Consider the following 23,422-nt stretch of genomic DNA (forward strand, 5'->3'; position numbering starts at 1 on the left):
GGATAAGCTGAAAGAACCAGAGGTTGTACAGAGTTTCAAGGAGAGCATAAGGGAACAAATGACAGCAATGGGGGAAAGAAACACAGTAGAAGAAGAATGGGTAGCTTTGAGGGATGAAGTAGTGAAGGCAGCAGAGGATCAAGTAGGTAAAAAGACGAGGGCTATTAGAAATCCTTGGGTAACAGAAGAAATATTGAATTTAATTGATGAAAGGAGAAAATATAAAAATGCAGTAAATGAAGCAGGCAAAAAGGAATACAAACGTCTCAAAAATGAGATTGACAGGAAGTGCAAAATGGCTAAGCAGGGATGGCTAGAGGACAAATGTAAGGATGTAGAGGCTTATCTCACTAGGGGTAAGATAGATACTGCCTACAGGAAAATTAGAGAGACCTTTGGAGATAAGAGAATCACTTGTATGAACATCAAGAGCTCAGATGGAAACCCAGTTCTAAGCAGAGAAGGGAAAGCAGAAAGGTGGAAGGAGTATATAGAGGGTCTATACAAGGGCGATGTACTTGAGGACAATATTATGGAAATGGAAGAGGATGTAGATGAAGATGAAATGGGAGATACGATACTGCGTGAAGAGTTTGACAGAGTACTGAAAGACCTAAGTAGAAACAAGGCCCTGGGAGTAGACACATTCCATTGGAACTACTGACGGCCTTGGGAGAGCCAGTCCTGACAAAACTCTACCATCTGGTGAGCAAGATGTATGAGACAGGCGAAATACCCTCAGACTTCAAGAAGAATATAATAATTCCAATCCCAAAGAAAGCAGGTGCTGACAGATGTGAAAATAACCGAACTATCAGTTTAATAAGTCACAGCTGCAAAATACTAACGCGAATTCTTTACAGACGAATGGAAAAACTGGTAGATGCGGACCTCGGGGTGGATCAGTTTGGATTCCGTAGAAATGTTTGAACACATGAGGCAATACTAAGCTTACGACTTATCTTAGAAGAAAGATTAAGAAAAGGCAAACCTATGTTTCTAGCATTTGTAGACTTAGAGAAAGCTTTTGACAATGTTGACTGGAATAGTCTCTTTTAAATTCTGAAGGTGGCAGGGGTAAAATACAGGGAGCAAAAGGCTATTTATAATTTGTACAGAAACCAGATGGCAGTTATAAGAGTCAAGGGGCATGAAAGGGAAGCAGTGGTTGGGAAAGGAGTGAGACTGGGTTGTAGCCTCTCCCCGATGTTATTCTATCTGTATATTGAGCAAGCAGTAAAGGAAACAAAAGAAAAATTCGGAGTAGGTCTTAAAATCCATGGAGAAGAAATAAAAACTTTGAGGTTCGCTGATGACATTGTAATTCTGTCAAAGACAGCAAAGGATTTGGAAGAGCAGTTGAGGAGGATATATGATGAACATCAACAAAAGCAAAACGAGGATAATGGAATTTAGTCGAATTAAGTCGGGTGATGCTGAGGGAATTAGATTAGGAAATGAGACACTTAAAGGAGTAAAGGAGTTTTGCTATTTGGGGAGTAAAATAACTGATGATGGTCCAAGTAGAGAGGACATAAAATGTAGACTGGCAATGGCAAGGAAAGCATTTCTGAAGAAGAGAAATTTGTTGACATCGAGTATAGATTTAAGTGTCAGGAAGTCATTTCTGAAAGTATTTGTATGGAGTGTAGCCATGTATAGAAGTGAAACCATGGACGATAACTAGTTTGGACAAGAAGAGAATAGAAGCTTTCGAAATGTGGTGCAACAGAAGAATGCTGAAGATTAGATGGGTAGATCACATAACTAATGAGGAAGTATTGAATCGGATTGGGGAGAAGAGAAGTTTGTGGCACAACTTGACTAGAAGAAGGGATCGGTTGGTAGGACATGTTCTGAGGCATCAAGGGGTCACCAATTTAGTATTGGAGGACAGCATGGAAGGTAAAAATCGTAGAGGGAGACCAAGAGATGACTACACTACGCAGATTCAGAAGGATGCAGGTTGCAGTAGGTACTGGGAGATGATGAAGCTTGCACAGGATAGAGTAGCATGGAGAGCTGCATCAAACCAGTCTCAGAACTGAAGACCACAACAACAACAACAACAACAACAACAACAACATACAGCCAGTTTCCAATTTATTTTTATTATTTGGTCAGTACACATGTTCCTGATGTATGTTTTTATTTTCAGCAGTTTTGAATATTCAATTTATCGTTGGCCATAAAGAAGATTATACACATTTTCAAGATCTCACTCATTTTTTACTTTCAAAGAACATAGATCAAAGAATTTGCATTAAATTTTGCTTGAAAAATGGAATAAAGAACAGCACCACATTCAAAATGTTGACTGCAGCTTTTGGCAAATGTACTATGAGTAAGACAAGAGTTTATGTGTGGTACAAACATTTCAAAGAGGGTCAAGAAGAGGAAGCCAATGACTATCTTGGACACACTAGCACACAGATTAATGACAATAATGTGGAAGTAGTAATGAAAATGGTTCTGGAAAACTCCTGAATCACCGTCTGAGAGATTGCTGATGATTTTTCTTTTTCTTCCATTTTTTTTTTTTTTGGGGGGGGGGGGGGGGGCAAGAGGAGTAGGGGGGCATGAAATGCAGAGCACGAAAGTTTGTTCTGAAATTGTTGAATTACAATCAAAAACAATGTTGCATAGAAACTGCTCATATTTTCGTTAACTATGTCAACAATGACTTCTAACGAAGCTTATAACAGGTGACAAAACATGGGTACACAGTTATGAAATTGGAACCAAGGCTTATCAACCAAATGGAAACTGCCCAAAGAAACAAGACTGAAAGAAATTTGACAAGTTTGATCACAAACGAAGGTTCTCCTCATTGTTTTCTTTGATTACAATGGGATCACACGTCAAGTTCCAGTCTTATGGTCTTATGGTCATACAGCCAATAAAACTGGAAATTATGTGCCATTTGCCTGAAGCAATCTGAACTTACACACCATTTGCCTGAAGCAGTCTGAACTGTGGTGAAACCCCTTGTAGAAATTGCATCATGATAATGCTCCTGTTCACACCTCAATGCTTGTTGGTGATTTTTTGGGAAAAAATCAAATTGTCTTGCTACTCAGCCCCTGTATTCGCCAGATATGGCCCCTGTGGCTTCTTTCTATTCCTGAGGCTAAAGATAATCATGAAAGGATGTCATTTAGTCATCAATGATGAGATGAAAACAAAATTGCTGAAGAGCTGAACACAAACTGAAACTGTGTTCCAGAAGTTTTTCGAAGGAAAAAGCGCCGACACAAATGTATTATATATGAGGTGGATTACTTTGAAGAGGACCAAGTAGTTGTTGATAATGAATACATAAAGATTCTTTAACAAAAACAAAAATTTTTGTGGTCTTTGATGACACCTCATAAATAATATCACAACATTGTGTGCTATGTATGTTATATTGTGTGCTCAGTGTGCATATTGTTTGATGTATCATATGCACCAATAAGCAAGACACACTATTCAAACGACTGCACCATAAATAATAATGAATACTCATACGGAATATTTATCATACTTACTTTTTTTCTCTCTTTTTTATGTAAGATGTTACTCTTTGACTTGTCTTATATCATAGCACATACTTCCTACAGAAAGGAATTTAACAGTCCCAAACATAAATTGCTCAATCAATCAATCAGAAAGGAAGATAGTACTAATTAGCAAATATATTACTGAACTTTTTGCATTTTTCTATACTTAAGGTAACTAAAAGCAATTGAATGTGCACAAAGAAAAGCATATGTGAACACAATTCATTTTTGTTTCACCTGAGAAATGTATATGTCATATTTCTTTACAAAAAAAATGGGTAAGGAAAAGAGACAGGTGCTGGGTCCATCTGCTGGATTCCTGATGTTAAGAAACCAATGAGGAGCTAATGGATAGCAAATGGCAAGTACAGGATGCCACATAACAGGAAGGTCAAAAATTAACATGAAAAACTTATCAGCATAATAGGCTACGCAGAAAAATCTTTGAGGAGTTCTATAGTAAGTAGTGAAAATAGAAGATAGATTATACTAATTAGCACTGATGAAAATAGCTCTACTCCACACTATAAATTTGATCACATGATCTGAAGTTTAGTTAGCCTCAAAAGTGGGATGTGGGACATAAATAATTTGAATCATTTCATTTTGCATGGCTATGTCAAGAGTATTTTTGAAACTATTTCTGGAATACAGTGATTATTGCTTATTACTGTATGTTAGCAGTAAAAGTAACAAGAAACAGTGTCACATGGTCAAGTTAGGTAATTTGAATTGAAGGTGAACAGTTGACCTTCATGAGAATAGTCTAGTCTATTGTAGTGATACATTACAGATCGTATGGATACAGTCACTACAGTGATACAAGATTGGACTACTGAACTGAAGAGTCCCATATAATTCGTAATTCCAACTACAGACCACCACAAGTGAAATCTGTGCAACGCTACATATGTCTCGTCTTTAAGTTTCAATTTGAGTTATGGCAAAATACAGCATTTCTGGTACTGATGTGCCAAGAACTTACTGCACAATCTGCCTGTGTGTGCTATGCCACAGATTGTCAACACATATTCTTTGTACAATATAGTACACCAGACAAAAGGCATTACTGGCTGCAATGGACTCCTCGGTATATTGCCTTCCAGCGAGCCATTATTTCAGACTAATGTGCTGGCCGAACAAACAAGAGACTCTACAGACACCAATGGCATCTCTGTATGTGCATAACCTTATGGCTCTATTGGATGAATTTGTTAAATTCTGGCCATTATTTACATATTAGTCTAAATCCTAATTGCCCAAACAATAGGTGTTCTGTTGAGTGAGAGATACAGGAGGGGAGATGCAGAATCTCAAGTGATACATTTCCTTCAATGCACTCTTGGAGTTCTGTTCCAATAGAAGAATGTTTGTTTACTTTTTAAAAAGACTGTACCTTGATTAGAATATACCCAGAGTTGCATTAGTCATTAACTAGCTCAAAGCATGCACCCACTAGGCAATACAACTATGCTTCTGATTAGGATGGAAAATATTTTGATCCATTTCTTGGAGATTTAAGCAAATCTCTGCAGTGGTCATGAAAGTATATGACCTTACTGGCACACTTGGTAGAACAAAAATTGCGAATTTTTTGTATGTCATTTTATTTGTTTAGAAAACTGAATACTCACTAACAGCTTGTCACATTTCACCAGTTTCATCCCTTTAGTGGTCCCTCTCCAGAAAGAAGTCATAAAAAATCTAAATGTAGATCATTTGTATTTCACTAGCATATAAACATTTAGTATTGTACACATCATGAAGCGCAGATGGACCGAATTTCATGTAAAGAAACCTTTCCTTCAGAAGATGTTGCTACTCATACTGTAGTACAGAAGTGTTCTAATTTGAATTTAAGATCTATTTCCCACAAGGAAAGACTATCATAGTGATTTCATCAAGATATTGTGTGAAATTCAAAATTGTATACAGACAGAACTTCCGTCCATTCCTCATTCCATTTTTAATACCCACTGTCAAAGAATGTCTTAAAATTGTGAAAGTAAAGAAATAAAAATTTCCTGGCAATTTTGAGCATTAAAACAATGAAATGGCTTTAACAACAATGTTTTTGCATGACCTGTGATAATAGTTCATAAAAAGAACTTAATGAGAAGATACTTTTATACACTAATGTTGCTGGGAACAAAGAGCCCACATACTTAGAAATATCAGTTTTCCTTTGCAGATTAATACCTATAGTCAAGCAAACTGTTGGTGGTGCAATAAAAGCAAAATGGTAATAATTCTGTCACTGGGAACCATCCAAGATTTCTTTAATAACAAAAAAAATTAATTTACTTCCTGTACACTAATGCTTTCATAACTCAAAAATCTGTTTCTAATGATTACCTTTTTCGCATCTTCATCACCTTATTTTAATTTTTTCTTTTGTTCCTGGAGATAGGTGCCTAAGTTCCAAAAGTTCAAAATTCAGAATCAGCACTTTTGTGTTGCTATTCACATTATCCTCGAACAAGTCTGGTGAATATGGCTATTATTTTTGAATGATCTGAAGACTCAGACAATTTTATATAATTATAAATACTATTATACTAAAAGTTATTACATCATTACTTCAATGTAAGGAGACACTTATTATTGAACGGATGGTTATACAATACTCATTAAGGCACAGGAACTTTGCAGAAAAAAAAATTGGAGCTCACACAGAGGTCAACATGCAAAACCATCAACTCTGTCTTCATTTAACTTTATGTGTAGTATGTGGTTTCTAGAAGGCATACAGAGCAATCATTTCAAGAATATTTCAAACCTAGCCCAACAAAAGATATCCTTCATTTGTAAACCTAAAATTATTGTATTGGACATATCTTAGCCTTAGTAATTGCTTGTCCTCCTTTGTGAATAATTTATTCTCTTATTGTGCTACTACTATAACAGTTTTCAAGACCATTTCCCAGATCAGATGTTATGCCTGAAAATGTTTTTGGTTCACCAAATTCCTCTGACAATAAATTTAAACCCAATTGATGAAATTAGTCACAGATAACTGCCTGTATCATTTGGTACTCTGCTGACTAGTGAATGAAGGAAACCGACACAGGATCGTGGAAGAGTAGGGAGACTGACTGACAGTTCTTGTGCCTGCCACTGTTGTATCTCTCCTATCATCAGTTACACAAACATTTCATGGAACTACCCTTGTACAATCTTACAGCAGTTGTCTTCATATTAAATGGGTATTTTCAACACCGTCATTCTATTGTCTATTTGATTAATGCCATTACTTTTTATATGCCAAAGATGGCTCCATCTCAATTAGTAAGAAACTGTATTGTAACAATCTGAGTAGTGTACAACATGTCTCAGGTACTTTGAAGTACTGGCAGTGAAGGCCAACCTGTCCTCAACTGGTATATGACATAGGTATAACATGCTTCTAACTACTTGACTGTGACATTATCTGTAGGAAACTGTGATACTGATAGTACTAACACCTCAAACAAAAGAGCATTACAGTAACTTTTGTTTTTGGCAGTTTCTTCAGCCAGACCCTCACTAAAAACTATCTACTATCATCAGATGATCCATGTTATCTATCACATTCCCAGATATATGGGATATGTCATACCTTAAATCCTGGAAAATCCTATACGTAGCCATCATGCTGGAGGGCGCAGAATAGGGAGCATCGTCACATCTTTTTAAGAAAGAACCTACAGGTGCAGTGCTTGATAGACCACTCACAGCACAGGATTCCCATTCCACTGAAAATGCCAGGAGGTACCTGGCAAAACATCAGCAACATAATCACCAAAAGTTCCCACGACAATGATAGTTTTGTGTTATAGGTAAAAATACTGTCAGGATTTAAGACAAAAAATGTGTGTTATTAAGGATTAAGGCCTTTTTTTAAATGTTTATCGTTCTTACATTATACACATCATTCAGGTTTTCCCAGCTCTGCATCCACCCTCAACCCAGCATCAAAGTTACTTCAATCTTAATTAACAAGTTTTTTTTTTTTTTTTTTTTTTTTTTTTTTTTTTTTTTTTTTTTTTTTTTTTTTTTAAGCTGCTCACATAAAGATACCATCTTACAATGTAACTGCATAACATCTGTCACTATCCATTAAGATAATGACATATTACTCAAAAATATATTGACAAATCTTCATTTACTATAGGAATCTTATGTTTTAACTTCATGCTTGTTACTCATCCCATTTTACGCATCACTAATAATGTTTTCTGTCTTCCTTCATTAGCATATTTACTGCCTCCCACATTACATACTCTTTCCAGTTAGGGGAATGGTAGATACAGAATAGTAGAAACAAAAGAAAGAGGGAGGGGGAGAGAGAGAGAGAGCGAGAGAGAGAGAGCAAGAGCGAGAGAGAGAGAGAGAGAGAGAGAGAGAGAGAGAGAGAGAGAGAGAGAGAGAGAGAGAGAGAGAGAGAGAGACTCCAGATGGTAATTTTGGGTTATTAACTCTGTCTATAGAGCCCACAGGTTTTTGTAGTAAATTGAATTGCATGAAATATCACAGACAACCAAAATAATGGCTATTGGAAACCACAACATAGTAACTGTTGTAACATGTAGACTAACACTGAGATAATTTATGTAAAGAAATGTTCATATGCCATCTAAGTTTAGTTTCCTTCCCTATTACAGTTTCCTCACGGTTAAATGGATTTGATTCTTTACTGTTTGAAAATTATCATATTTCTTGATATCTTATTAATACTCATTTTATTGGTCAACAGTTTACATACTCCTTCACCATATCCTCATTACAATGATTTCCATGATGTGGTTTAAACTAGAAACATAGATTTTTAGATTTTGCATGATAAGTAATTGAAATATTATGCTCAAGTCTAAATTACAAATTATTCTCTCTCGTTATTGATTTCTCCATGATATTTTAAACAATGTAACTCTTAATATGTGATGTAAAGTTAGTACTTCACTGCAATATCTGTCTTATTTACCAAAGAATTTTTATCTTTCAAGCACATTGTTTTCCAATTATTTCATGCAATGTATCTCCATTTTCAATTTCCACCAGTCATTTACTTAAATCAATTCAGAGTTCAATCACTCGGCTGGAGTTCAGAGGTCCCAGGTAAAATGACAGTGGATGCTAAGTTTTATGTTCCTACAGTATGTAACCCTCTCCTAACATAACCCGTAATTAAATTTTAGCATTGTATTTAGGTCCTTTCCCTGTGGTAAATGAGAAAACTGATTAATAGATCAGCAAAAATCATTATCTAACCAACTCCAACTCCCTCATTAAAAATAAACAATGGAAAAGTCAGTGGTGAATATTTCCTGTTACCATATCTGGATTCTCACTGGTAATAATGATTCTTATTTTACTGTGTACCATTATTGCATGGACTTCCTAATCCAAGCAACATAGCAGATACAGAAAACCACTATTAATGTGAAAAAAGATTATTATTATTATTAAAATTATTATTATTATTATTAAGCAGTAGTTGTCATATAAAACCAGGTAGCTGTATAAATCATGTAAGTATTGGCAACTCACTATAAGAAATATGACACACAAGCAGTATAGCTAAACAATACTAATCTTATGGAAGACGCAGAATTGAAAAAATGTGAGAGTGAGTGTCAGTTACAAAAATTAAATATTGTCTGTTGATCTTATGGTAATTGAAAATGAGACAAAACTGTTCATATTATAGAAATATTTACTCCTGTAGCACTGACACCCTGAACTTGAAAGAACTTAAGCTTAAAAAAAAAACCTGTGGAGCTTAACACGAATGGTAAGGTCTGGAGCCTTAAAGGAAATAGTACTTGGTCATAAAAGTTTTATATTCTTCAAATGTTTGTGTGACACTGGAAGCAATAATACTGCACGTTTTATCCATGATGAGAGCAATTTCACAATAGGATCTAATTTTCTCCGTCTCATTAGTTTTAGGTTTTCGTGGTCCAATAACTACCAGTGAGTGATCCATGCCATAATACAATTACATAACATTTAATAGAAGATTACACTATCAAACACAGATGAGTACTGATACTGAAACTCATCAAATTCACTGCCCTTTTATTTTTCAAAGTTTTCATGTTTTAAATTTATTACAAAATTTTAAGCCCCAAGTGATAATGTATGTTTCATTTATGCAAATTTATTCTTGTGTTCTAAATAAAACTCAAACACTGGCAAATTTGTAATTCTTATTCCTGACATAGTTGCAAATATAATTAGCATTTTAAGCAGGAGGTAAGAACTGATCACATGTCTGTTTTGTGTGTTCCTATAAACCTTCACATTATGTAATGAGAATTCTCAAAAGACTTTATATCCATGCAACAGATTGGTAAGTCAGCAATGCAAATTGAGCAAAACAAAAATACAATATTCAGTTGAAGTTGCCTGATTTCTGTGTCAGTTCATTTAACTGCTACAGTTATAAAGTGGAACATCACACAAAATATGTAAAATAAAGCAATCATTCACTATCTCGTATGGAGGGGGCTACTGAACAGCTCATGCTAAGTTTCAAAATTTTAAGTTCATTGAGGTAAAAGTTGATAGACAACTGAAATCTATTTCCGAAAGTTATATACATTAGACCTAAATAAACTCACTAAGCAATCTAAATAGAAAGTACTAAGGACTTTTTCGCTTTTGTAACTTTCTTGAAGAATAGGAACTCTGTAGTATCACTACAAGTAGCAGTGCCGGCAGCAGAGCATATACTGAGATGAAGCCTACTTGTGCTGATGGCAAAGTGGTTAAGAGCTGTACTGTATTCAAAAGGAGCAGGGGCGGGAGGCAGGGCATGCGCAAAAAGAGCAAGCATTATAGAGGGGCAGGGATGCCCACCTGAGCTACGAGGTAACATACCTCATAAGCAACTCCCTGAGGGTGGCTTCGTCTTCTTCTTGTACCTCTTCCTTCGTCTCATCACTAACCTTCCTGCGGGCCGGCGGCGGGGCCGGGGCGGGGACCGGGTGGGGGTGCACGTGCCGGGCAGTCAACTCGAGCGTGGGGACGGCCGAGAAGAGCGCCGGATGGCCGTGGGCGTGACTGTGTGCATGCTCGTGCACTTGAGCTACTTCCTTGTATGCCCCCGAAATGCCTCCTCCTGCTCCTGCTCCTCTTGCTCCTTGCTGGACCACAGATTTTCTCATCGATTTAAGCCCTGGTCTCGTCTCACCCATCCTCCTGCCTGGGATTTTGATGACAAATTGGGAGAAGGGTTGAGGTAAGGAAGGGAGAAAACCCGACAACATATTTTAAAGGCTGCGATATGTATGTCAAAGTAAATTGTCAGTTGCCGCTGTGGCTGTACCGGTTCGGTCCTCTGCTTAGTGGGAGGAGAAAGGTGCATTACAGACACAAAAAAGGAAATGTATTAAAAGAACACTGAAAATGTGTAACGTTATACTTGCAGGAGTAACCTGTATTAAAATTTTAAAAGGGGGAAGCCATCAGACTTCTGTCTTGTCAGAATTCGTTTCGAGTAAGATAGCTACGGTAACAATTAATTTCAGCTAAATATTTTCAGAATTTGGTGATAGAATATAACAAACAATTCACATTACAAATCCTCAGTTTTGATTAAAAAATAATGGAAATTTAATTCATGTCACATATACTTCTTTGAAGTCACTGTTTCTGAGCTCAGTACTAGAAACGAATTCTGTGACAATGCTGGAACATTTCTTCTTCAGTTTGTTACATTTTATGAACATGAGTTGCAGCAGCGAACCAGTCCTCAAAAAATTTATTAAACACTTGTGATTTATTTCTAAAAAAGAAAGAAGCTACATCCAAAATGTACTGTACAGTTTCACATTAACATTGATACAGATAAGATATGAATCTGAGGAAGAATAAACAAATGAAGCCACAAACATTTCTCATCATACGTAAGTGACTCTATAAATGGTAGATAAAGAATGGTGCTGAAAGGCTTTTCCTTTTCAACTGATGTGCACATTACTTCACTAAAATACAATCACAAGTTTCATTTCAAAGAAATAACAAGGCATAAATTGTAGATAACTGGTCTTGCGTGTATGTGAGTGGTGGTGGTGGGGGGGGGGGGGGGGGTCTTATTAGGGCATGATTTAGTAATAATTCACTGGAATTCACAAAGGCAATACTGCACCAGAAAGTCAAATCTTTACAGACAAAGACATCTACTATGCAAAATGGGTGTTTGGTCATAATACAGACAGGGAATGTCACACCAACAGGTCTTAGCTAGTACCCTGTGTCAACTAAAATCCATATACTCATCAATGGTGTTTGCACATTAAGCACTGTACTAACAAACAAAATTAAGTTAAAGAGTGGCTACATCATCAAAGCATTAATAATAACCACTGCCTGAGGGACAATTGATTTTTATGAGCATTTCTTTTGACATGAGCTTACTAGAAGAGTTCCATACAAAGCCCACAGGTCTTCTATGGATCTTCTATGTTCCCTCTATTACTGTCACGTACTAAGTGTTCTCAAGAATCTACCATACATCATTTTGTTATTTATCTCCTTCATGGGTGACTAAAATATTTTTACAATTCTTTCAATGAATCACAGTCTGCAATCCACCTTATGTACAACTAATTGTACGTGGTTGCTTCACTTCAAACACGCACAGTTGCACACTCACACTCATAGATGTATATCTGTTGTGGTATTTCCCACTCACTGATCAATGGTAATGTAACACAAAAGTAATGGTTCTTTATGCCTATTTGTGTCAGATATTGGTTTCATTTATGAAGAAGGTCAATTATTAGTTCTGGCATCAAGTTCTCTAATGTTATAGCTTTTTTTCTATACAACAGCATCACTACAGACAGCATCACTGTGCACAGCATCCTGGTCAGCAATGTAAGTTCTGTGACACTGCCTGCATAATGGTGTGATATATATAGTGAATTTGTAAGACAAGCAAATTATAGCATTTTATGCCGAAACTCATAATAAACCCTAAATGTGAACAATGGGAGAAACAATTAACACAGGCTATCCCAAATAGATCCAAAACAAGTAAATATACCAAAGTTTGTCTGTCACTAAGTCACAGTAGATGATGGTAGTAGATTTTTTTTATGTTTTTAGCTGCGGGATTACGATAAATACCTTTTTTTCCTAATGCAACCACATACTTTTTTCTGTGACCGGAAAAATTCAAATGGGACTTCAGTGACATAACAGGAGAAACTTAATCAAAGGTATCCTGGTGGTGCCAAGACCTTATAACTGTCTTTGCAAGCAGCATAAATAATTTCAAGAATGGGGAAGTCTGAACAACAAAACATGACAGCAAAAAAGAATAGCAACTGATAGGAGAAACACAACTTACATTTTAACAATCCATGTGACACTATGAGGCAACTTTAATGTACCAGTGCGATTAGCTAAAAAGAGCATTCTGTGAATGCTATAATCTGAAACATTTCACCCTTTCTGCATTTCATTCCATAAAGAATTTCCTGGCAATGACTCTCCAAATCAGTTTCAGCTCTCCGAATGTTGTCTGCAACAACTGCAAAGTAATGCAGCATTTCTAGCAAGATACTGATTGCGGATAAAGCATTTTTTTGCAAACCGTAAGCAAATAAACCTTTGTAATATGCAATACTGGTCAGCTAAAAACCCAAAGCAGCTGAGAGAAGTGAACACACAATGGCCATGGTATATTAGTGCATGGTTTGGGCTTCCCAGGAACTGCATCATTAGCCCCTGTTTTGTTTGTAGGACTTAATTAGCCTTAAGTATCTACAGTTGCAAACAGACACAATCCACAGTTATTGAACATAAAGCAATTGATGTGGTACTAATGCGATGGATGTGCTGCCCATTCCACACAGTGATAGATTTTAACAACAGAACATTGGGAGAGCACTGAAGCAGCCATTCGGCAAATACACAATGGCCTGCAAGTCTACCAGATTTCACAACTCTGGGTGAGGGGGAACATAAAAAAGGAAGTCAACAAAGAAAAAAAAACACACACAAAGACATGAAATGTCATGTAACATGAGCCTATGTTCTTATGATGGTGCTTAATGTGATGTGTGGGATGGTTTCTTGAAAAATTATTTACTTCCATACTTGTACTTACTAGGAACCAGAGAGAGTCTTGCGGAAATCTAATTTTGCAAGTGGGATTATTATTTACTTGTGCAGCTCATCTCATCATAAAAAAATATCTATTTGCCCATATTGTTTCTAATTTTGAAAATGAAGTATATAAGTATATTTACTACACAGAAAATGTTTTGTCAATTATAAGTCCCAGAAATTTTTCTATTTTATCTTGTTTTGAGTATCCTGAGATCAAATACAAATTCTCCTATTTTCTTTTTATTAATGCACAACTAATTGGTTTGACACTTGGGGCTGTTAGAGGCACTGTTTGACCTGCACTACCTTATATATTCTCTTGTGCAATTGTTTGCATTTTGTCAACAGTTTGTAATACATGTCACATGACATGGAAAAATTGTTAATATAACCAATATATACTATGTGATCAGAAGTATCTGGATACCTTTGCAGAAAATGACTTACAAGTTCGTGGCACCCTCCATTAGTAATTCTGGAATTAAATATGGAGTTGGCCCACCTTTAGCCTTGATGACAGCTTCCACTCTCACAGGCATATGTTCAATCAGGTGCTGGAAGGTTTCTTGGGGAATGGCAGCCCATTCTTTGCGGAGTGCTGCACTGAGGAGAGGTATTGATGTCGGTCAGTGAGGCCTGACACGAAATCAGCGTTCCAAAACATCCCAAAGGTGTTCTGTAGGATTGAGGTCAGCACTTTGTGCAGGCCAGTCCATTAGAGGGATGTCATTGTCGTGTAACCACTCTGTCACAGGCCGTGCATTTTGAACAGGTGGCTGATCTTGTTTAAAGATACGATCCCCATCCCCGAATTGCTCTTCAACAGTGGGAAGCAAAAGGTGCTTAAAACACCAGTGTAGGCCTGTGCTGTGATAGTGTCATGCAAAACAACATGGGGTGCAAGCCCCCACCCCCAATGAAAAAGACATGACCACACCATAACACCCCCACCTCCGGATTTTCTGTTGGCACTACGCAAGCTGGCAGATGACGTTCACCGGGTATTCGCCATACCCACATTCAACCATCGGAACGCCACATTGTGTACCGTGATTCATCACTTGACACAATGTTTTTCCACTGTTCAGTAGTCCAATGTTTATGCTTCTTACACCAAGCAAAACATTGTTTTGCATTTACTGGCATGATGTGTGGCTTATGAGCAGCTGCTCGACTGTGAAATCAAGGTTTTCTCACTTCCCGCCAAACTGTCATAGTACTTGCAGTGGATCCTGATGCAGTTTGGAATTCCAGTGTGATGGTCTGGATAGATGTCTGCCTATTACACGTTATCATCCTCTTCAACTGTAGGTGACAGCACAATCCACCTAATATGAAAAACAACTCTACAAACAACTCTACATACAAAGTTTGCCAAGGTAATCCCATTCCTGATGTCCAGGCGGAGCTTCAAGGAATCCTCAGAACCTTAGCCCCCCTACAAAACCTTTCACCTGACTCCATCAAACTCCTCACCCCACCAACACCTCGCACTCCTACCCTCTACCTACTTCCTAAAATTCACAAACCCAAACATCCTGGCCGCCCCATTGTAGCTGGTTACCAAGCCCCCACAGAACGTATCTCTGCCTACGTAGATCAACACCTTCAACCCATTACATGCAGTCTCCCATCCTTCATCAAAGACACCAACCACTTTCTCGAACGCCTGGAATCCGTACCCAGTCTGTTACCCCCGGAAACCATCCTTGTAACCATTGATGCCACTTCCCTATACACGAATATCCCGCACGTCCAGGGCCTCGCTGCAATGGAGCACTTCCTTTCACGCCGATCACCTGCCACCCTACCTAAAACCTCTTTCCTCGTCACCTTAGCCAGCTTCATCCTGACCCACAACTTCTTCACTTTTGAAGGCCAGACATACCAACAATTAAAGGGAACAGCCATGGGTACCAGGATGGCCCCCTCGTATGCCAACCTATTTATGGGTCGCTTAGAGGAAGCCTTCTTGGTTACCCAAGCCTGCCAACCCAAAGTTTGGTACAGATTTATTGATGACATCTTAATGATCTGGACTCACAGTGAAGAACAACTCCAGAATTTCCTCTCCAACCTCAACTCCTTTGGTTCCATCAGATTCACCTGGTCCTACTCCAGATCCCATGTCACTTTCCTAGACGTTGACCTCCATCTGTCCAATGGCCAGCTGCACACATCCGTCCACATCAAACCCACCAACAAGCAACAGTACCTCCATTATGACAGCTGCCACCCATTCCATATCAAATGGTCCCTTCCCTACAGCCTAGGCCTTCGTGGCAAACGAATCTGCTCCAGTCCTGAATCCCTCAACAATTACACCAACAACCTGAAAACAGCTTTCACATCCCGCAACTACCCTCCCAACCTGGTACAGAAGCAGATAACCAGAGCCACTTCCTCATCCCCTCAAATCCAGAACCTCTCACAGAAGAACCCCAAAAGTGCCCCACTTGTGACAGAATACTTCCCGGGACTGGATCAGACCTTGAATGTGGCTCTCAAGCAGGGATACGACTTCCTAAAATCCTGCCCCGAAATGAGATCCATCCTTCATGAAATCCTCCCCACTCCACCAAGAGTGTCTTTCCGCCGTCCACCTAACCTTCGTACCTCTTGGTTCATCCCTATGAAATCCCCAAACCACCTTCCCTACCCTCTGGCTCCTACCCTTGCAACCGCCCCCGGTGTAAAACCTGTCCTATGCACCCTCCCACCACCACCTACTCCAGTCCTGTAACCCGGAAGGTGTACACGATCAAAGGGAGAGCCACGTGTGAAAGCACCCACGTGATTTACCAACTGACCTGCCTGCACTGTGACGCTTTCTATGTGGGAATGACCAGCAACAAACTGTCCATTCGCATGAATGGACACAGGCAGACAGTGTTTGTTGGTAATGAGGATCACCCTGTGGCTAAACATGCCTTGATGCACGGCCAGCACATCTTGGCACAGTGTTACACTGTCCGAGTTATCTGGATACTTCCCACCAACACCAACCTATCCGAACTCCGGAGATGGGAACTTGACCTTCAATATATCCTCTCTTCTCGATATCCACCAGGCCTCAACCTCCGCTAATTTCAAGTTGCCGCCGCTCATACCTCACCTGTCCTTCAACAACTTCTTTGCCTCTGTACTTCCGCCTCGACTGACATCTCTGCCCTTACTCTTTGCCTTTAAATATGTCTGCTTGTGTGTGTGTGTGTGTGTGTGTGTGTGTGTGTGTGTGTGTGTGTGTGTGTGTGTGTGCGCGCGAGTGTACACCTGTCCTTTTTTTCCCCTAAGGGAAGTCTTTCCGCTCCCGGGATTGGAATGACTCCTTACCCTCTCCCTTAAAACCCACATCCTTTCGTCTTTCCCTCTCCTTCCTGAAGAAGCAACCATCGGTTGCGAAAGCTAGTAATCCCGTGTGTGTGTTTGTGTGTTTTGTTCATGTGCCTGTCTGCCGGCGCTTTCCCGCTTGGTAAGTCTTGGAATCTTTGTTTTTAATATGAAAAACATATGTTTTTGAGGGTGTCTGGATACATTTGATCAATAGTATACATGGAAGGTCCAAAAATAGAACATCAACGAATTCCTCTTATTATCTTGAATATTTCCAATCTCTACTTATAGCTTACTGCTTGACACAGGGTTCTGTGCGACTTCTCTGCAACTCTCCTCATTTCCCTAATTCTACCAATTTCCTAAATCTGCCAGTCCATTTCTTTCATTCCTCTCACTTCCCTTCAACTCCTCTTCTAGGAGGAGCCACTGGCTTCGAAAGCTTGCGCACTTCCTTAACTTTTATGTATGTTTTCTCTTGCCCCACTTGGTGAATAGATTCTTTTATCTATTCAATTATATTATATTTTAAGAAATTTGTTATTTTTGTTGATGTAAGTTTGTTTATAAATCCATAATCATCATTTACAGTGGTTTTTTTTAACAACCTTCCACACATCATAACTGTTGTACAAGAACAAGCAGGGTTTCCGCATTCAAGATACAAGTGAAACTAACAGTGTTCAAAATTTTCGTGGCTACTGGACACAACTTTCTTTACTAGAAATGATCATTTCTCCTTCATTAATGTTTCAGAGTGTGGCATTTAAAATGTGTTTACTTTTTACTTTGTACTCAGCAACTTCAATCTCACATCTCAGCTAGAATTTCCTGAAAGTTATGTACATTCCTTGATCAAATTTTATGGTATTTATTTGTAAGAATAATTAATAATAACCTATGCTTCTTTAGTTGTTGAGTGTACCATTTTTGGTAAGGTGTAATATTAGTACACCTTTTGGTGGCACTGGATATGTGTGATATGAGTCTGCTGCCAACTAAGAAAGGAAAAAAAAAACATTCCATTATATGCTGGAGGCTTTCAGGGCTCACATTTTGAATCCCTGGCCTTTTCTTTTGTTAATGGGCCTTAAACCACAGCCTAATACCCAAATGTAGAAAATTACCAAGGATCATCAATATTACTTTATCATTATTAAGTGTACCACAGCAATCCAATACTTTTAACTGGCTTGTCATCTACCTGATGTTAGTCTCAGTCTGAATTATGTTTTTCTCTAGTCTTTCTGCAATACTGGAATTGCATTCTCTATTTTAGGTCTTAGTTCTATTTGATCAGCTATTTACAAATCAATAGCATCACATTCTTCAGTTACTGTGTACTTAAGTGTAGTTGCCTGGTACTTAACTAACCTTTTATTGATATGACTGAAGTCCAATAACTACGATTATATCATGTGACTCATTTTTTCTCTCTCTCTGCACTCTTACCTTCATTAACACTGCCCACAAATTTTAAGCTGTTTATATTTAAAAATGCAATATTAAGTTATTTTTTTTATATAAATATTCTCTCAGCAAAGCTTGGAAACAGATAAACTGAAACAATACATTTTTGCACAAGAGTAAAAGTGACACGTACACCAATCACTATCCATAATACACTGTAAGGAGGCCTGAAGGTTATATATGTAAATGTATATGATAGCAATCAAATACAATTGTATCAATAAAATGCTGGTTATGGGATCACAAGGTGATATTTCCTTTGTGGCCACTAGTTTGAAGTCATCACAATTTTGAATACAAAATCACAAACTTCACATCATTTATACAAAATTATTCGAAAACTGAGGTGTATAGTTGTCAAAATGATAACACATATAGTGAAGTATATAAATTCATGGCAATGAGTGTCTGAAAATTGCAATTATGGTTACATTTGACTGGGACAGTGAATATACTTGTCATTACTGCACATCATTCAGTCGTAATACGAGCACAGTAAAAAGAAAAAATTAGGATATATTTCTGTTGTATCTCACACATCAAGATCAACCTCACTAGTGAGCAGAATGTCCGAATGCATGGTCAGGGTCAAACACAGAAACTGTAAGAGCATGACAGTGTGAAGAATTCAACACTTGTGCAACGTGAGCGTACATAGTAAGTGAGATCTGGGCTCACAGTAGCAAGCAACTGATTGAGTCCACATGGTTGAACAAAGAAAGCTACAGCTCCAGAGGCACTGGTGAATGTATGCAACACTTATGCTGTGTACGATGGAGTTATACATCACCTCAAATGAGGGACACGATATAGAGAAGTCCTACAGTAATCTATGTACAGTTACTTTACATAAAGAAATCTAAATTTCAAATGAGAGAGAGAGAGAGAGAGAGAGAGAGAGAACTGTGTCAACAAACGAGCTTTTTTATATTACAGCTCTTAACAAATGCGAATAAATACTCAGTCAATAAAGTGAAAATACCTCCTCTAGGCAGACAAGAACTCAGTGAAATTATTTTGGCTACTCACATGAGAGACTTGGGCAGGAAATGCAGGGGAGGTATAATCAGACTGTTAACTGGAAAGCAAGCTACACTCATGGAGAGGAAAGTTGTCTTTCCTTGAAGAATGCTACAGTTGCCATACACGAAGATGAAGAATAAATTTTCCTTATGGCAATCAAGTACAGTGTGCAGAGATTTACACTAAGTCTGTCCACATTCATTTCTTGTGTTAGTACTATTAGTAATTCATATTTGTAATACATGTAGCATTCAAGCACTTCGCAGAAAATGAAACCCCTAGGCATGTCTGCACTCTGCTTCACCAATTAGTCTCAAGTCAAGCTGCGAAAGGGTCAGTATAACTTTTTGCCACACCCTGCAGTTGCTCTTTTTGATGTAGTGCAGTAAACAGAAAGGGGAACTGCTGGCTCACTCTACTTTTTACAGACCTACGAAGGAGGAAACTGCAAGATGACAATCCAGTAAACTACCTTCTTTTGTCCTTCTACCCTCGACCTCTATCTTTTCACACCATTACATTCCCACAGCACAAATTATCTCTTAATACAGTTCTGCAGCACCAATATGCAGTCTAGTCACATTAATGCGACCACCACCTATGTTCAATGTCAACATGTGATAACCACCCACTGATGGCAGGTGGCAGAGGAGGGTATATAGAATGTATTGGAGGGATGTCTGAAACAGAGCAGATATTGTCATAACACAGAAACAGAGTGATTTATCTGATGTCCAAAAGGGCACGATTCTTGGCTTTTGCTGCAAGGGTGGAAGCATTTCTGAAATGGCTGCATTTGTAAACTGCTACCATGGTTAAAGTACACCGTGTTTGGCAAAATGGCACTAGCCAAAACTTGCTCTGAAACAAATGTGGTGCACCATGGGCTATAGATGACACGGGTTAACGGCAGCTATGGAGATACGTACAAGCAGACTGAAGTGCAACTGCTGAGAAACTGCCCACCCAAATGAACCAAGGGGCTACCAACAGTGTTACCTACATGATTGTTAAGTGATCATTGCTGCAGCATACACCTGGTTCATCCACTTATGCCATCTGCTGTTCACCAGGGATGAAGGTTGAGACTTGCACACTAATACTGCAAATATATGTCCACTGAGTGGTAGAAGGTGGCCTTTTCAGATGAATGACATTTTATGCTCCATAGAACATATGGCCATTGGCATGCAAGGCACTAAATGTCTGAAAGCAGACAACCTGCAACAATTGTCGGAAGGGTCTGGGTCAGAGGAGGGAGTGTTATACTCTGGAGAATATTTCTGTCATTCTAGATGGCACAATGGATCAATACAGGTATGCATCCATCCTTCAACACAATGCCCACTCCCACATGGAGTTTGTTTTTTCCTCGGCACGATGGGAATTACCAGCAGAACAATGCAATGTGTCACACAATTCACAGAGTATGTGTGTGGTCTGAAGAGCACCAGTACAAGTTTACCATACTCCCCTGACCATGGAATGCTCTGGATTTAAACCCACTCATGAAACATGTGTGAGACTACCTCGATCAGGCTGTTTGCACCATGGATCCTCAACTGAGAAACCTAGTAGAGCTGACCACTGCAGTGGAGTCAACATGGCTCCACATCTCTGCTGATATCTACCAGAACCTCACTGACTGTGCTCATGCACATCATGCAGTGGTTCGTGCTGCAAAAAGGGGTTTTTCAGGCTTTTGACAGCAGGTCACAGTAATGTGACTGGACAGCGTGTGATACGAACATTTAATATTTGTTCTTCACCCATTTTATTTAGCAATCTACATTAATTTTATACTGTTAAAACAGTATTTTTAATAACATACAATTTTTTCATCCCCTGCAGCCTGGAAACTATTAGTCGGAGAGAAAAAATGAAGAGGGCCTTTCTTTTTTAGAGGAAATTTAATGTAGTTTAATTTTGTTCAAGGAAATATTTTCACCTGAAGTTTTTGAGTAATTCAAGAGAAACAAAGTGTCCTATAAGTGACTCAGATGGAGAGAGCGTCTGCTTTGTAAGCAGGAGATCCCAGGTTTGAGTCCCCGTAGGGGCACACATTTTCGGCTGTCCCCATTGAGGTATATCAACAACAACCTGTTGGCAGCTGAGGGTTTCGATTAATTATCATTTCTACGTATATGAGATCTCATATAGCACACTTTCAGTTGTATGTTTGTCACTTGTTTACTATTATCTGTGAACCTATTTTTTGACTTGTGTGCACATCCATGGAATAGCAATTCATACTTTTATTCATTATCTGCATTAAAAGATTATTTGTTTGGCCACTTGCAGCAAAGTCACAAATTACAAGGACAAGAATTATATTATATAGGGTTATCAACAAACAGCCAATAAACACATTATTAAATAAATGGCAAGTTAAAACTGAGTACCAGATCTGGAAGATCCACTGGAAAAACATGACTAACAAAAGTGGAGTGCCTGTGAGTCCCACAATAGCATAGAGTTTTAATTTGTCAAGGAGATCCACAGTAATACACACTTCAGTGGAAAGCAAAAGCTTCATTCTGTAATTGGAGACTGTCACAGGAAATCTACACCTACATCTACATCTATATTCTGCAAACCACCATGATGTGCACGACAGAGGGTACATCTCATTGTACCAGTTATTTGTGTTTCTTCTTGTTCCATTCACATGTGGAGTGTGGGAAAAATGAATTTATGAATGCCTCAGTGCATGCAATAATTATTCTAATCTAATTCTCATGGTCCCTTTGTGAGCAGTGAGTAGGGGATTGTAGTATATCCCTGGAGCCACCATTTAAAGCTGGTTCTTGAAACTTTGTTAACAGACTTACTCAGGACTGTTTACATCTTTGTTCAAGAGCCTTTCACCTCATTTCTTCCTGTATCTCTGCGACTCCCTCCCACCAATTAACAAACCGGTGAACATTCATGCTGTCCTCCTCTATATACATTCAATATCCCCCCTTAGTCCTATTTGGCACAGGTCTCACATTTTAACAACATTCTAGGATGGGCCACAAGTGGCTTGTAAGCAATCTCCTATATGGACTAATTGCACTTCCCCAGTATTATACTAATAAAATGGAGTTTAGCACTTCCTTTACCCATGATTGAATCTATGTAACTGTTCTATTTCATATCCCCCCCCCATGAACCATGGACCTTGCTGTTGGTGGGGAGGCTTGCGTGCCTCAGCAATACAGATGGCCGTACCGTAGGTGCAACCACAACGGAGGGGTATCTGTTGAGAGGCCAGACAAACATGTGGTTCCTGAAGAGGGGCAGCAGCTTTTTCAGTAGTTGCAGGGGCAACAGTCTGGATGATTGACTGATCTGGCCTTGCAACATTAACCAAAACGGCCTTGCTGTGCTGGTACTGCGAACGGATGAAAGCAAGGGGAAACTACAGCCATAATTTTTCCCGAAGGCATGCAGCTTTACTGTATGATTAAATGATGATGTCGTCCTTTTGGGTAAAATATTCTGGAGGTAAAATAGTCCCCCATTCGGATCTCCGGGCGGGGACTACTCAAGAGGATGTCGTTATCAGGAGAAAGAAAACTGGCGTTCTACAGATCGGAGCGTGGAATGTCAGATCCCTTAATCGAGCAGGTAGGTTAGAAAATTTACAAAGGGAAATGGATAGGTTAAAGTTAGATATAGTGTGAATTAGTGAAGTTCGGTGGCAGGAGGAACAAGACTTATGGTCAGGTGAATACAGGGTTATAAATACAAAATTAAATAGGGGTAATGCAGGAGTAGGTTTAATAATGAATAAAAAAAATAGGAGTGCGGGTAAGCTACTACAAACAGCATAGTGAACGCATTATTGTGGCCAAGATAGATATGAAGCCCACACCTACTACAGTAGTGCAAGTTTATATGACAACTAGCTCTGCAGACGACGAAGAAATTGAGGAAATGTGTGATGAAATAAAAGAATTTATTCA

The 23,422-nt window shown here is 38.6% G+C and overlaps 1 protein-coding gene across 17 annotated transcripts in view; it reads right to left on the reverse strand.

Moving 5' to 3' along the window:
• Positions 1-23,422, reverse strand: part of LOC126268161 (glucose transporter type 1) — a 1,240,707-nt gene that overhangs the window by 287,642 nt on the left and 929,643 nt on the right. For 13 of the 17 annotated variants that reach the window (XR_007549106.1, XM_049973736.1, XM_049973724.1 and 10 more), the window contains 2 exons: positions 10,407-10,731; positions 7,141-7,296 (listed from right to left, as the gene is read on the reverse strand). The exons of 1 other annotated variant lie outside the window; for it this stretch is intronic. Coding sequence is in view for 15 of the 16 variants with exons in the window: in XM_049973736.1 (XP_049829693.1) it covers positions 7,141-7,296; positions 10,407-10,723 (473 nt within the window). In the remaining variant the exon portion in view is untranslated. The remainder of the gene's footprint in view (positions 1-7,140; positions 7,297-10,406; positions 10,732-23,422) is intronic. 3 more of the 17 variants (XM_049973733.1, XM_049973731.1, XM_049973737.1) reach the window with 2 other exon arrangements.

The sequence above is a fragment of the Schistocerca gregaria genome, chromosome 4 (assembly GCF_023897955.1).
Source record: "Schistocerca gregaria isolate iqSchGreg1 chromosome 4, iqSchGreg1.2, whole genome shotgun sequence".
In the NCBI taxonomy this organism is placed as follows: domain Eukaryota; kingdom Metazoa; phylum Arthropoda; class Insecta; order Orthoptera; family Acrididae; genus Schistocerca; species Schistocerca gregaria.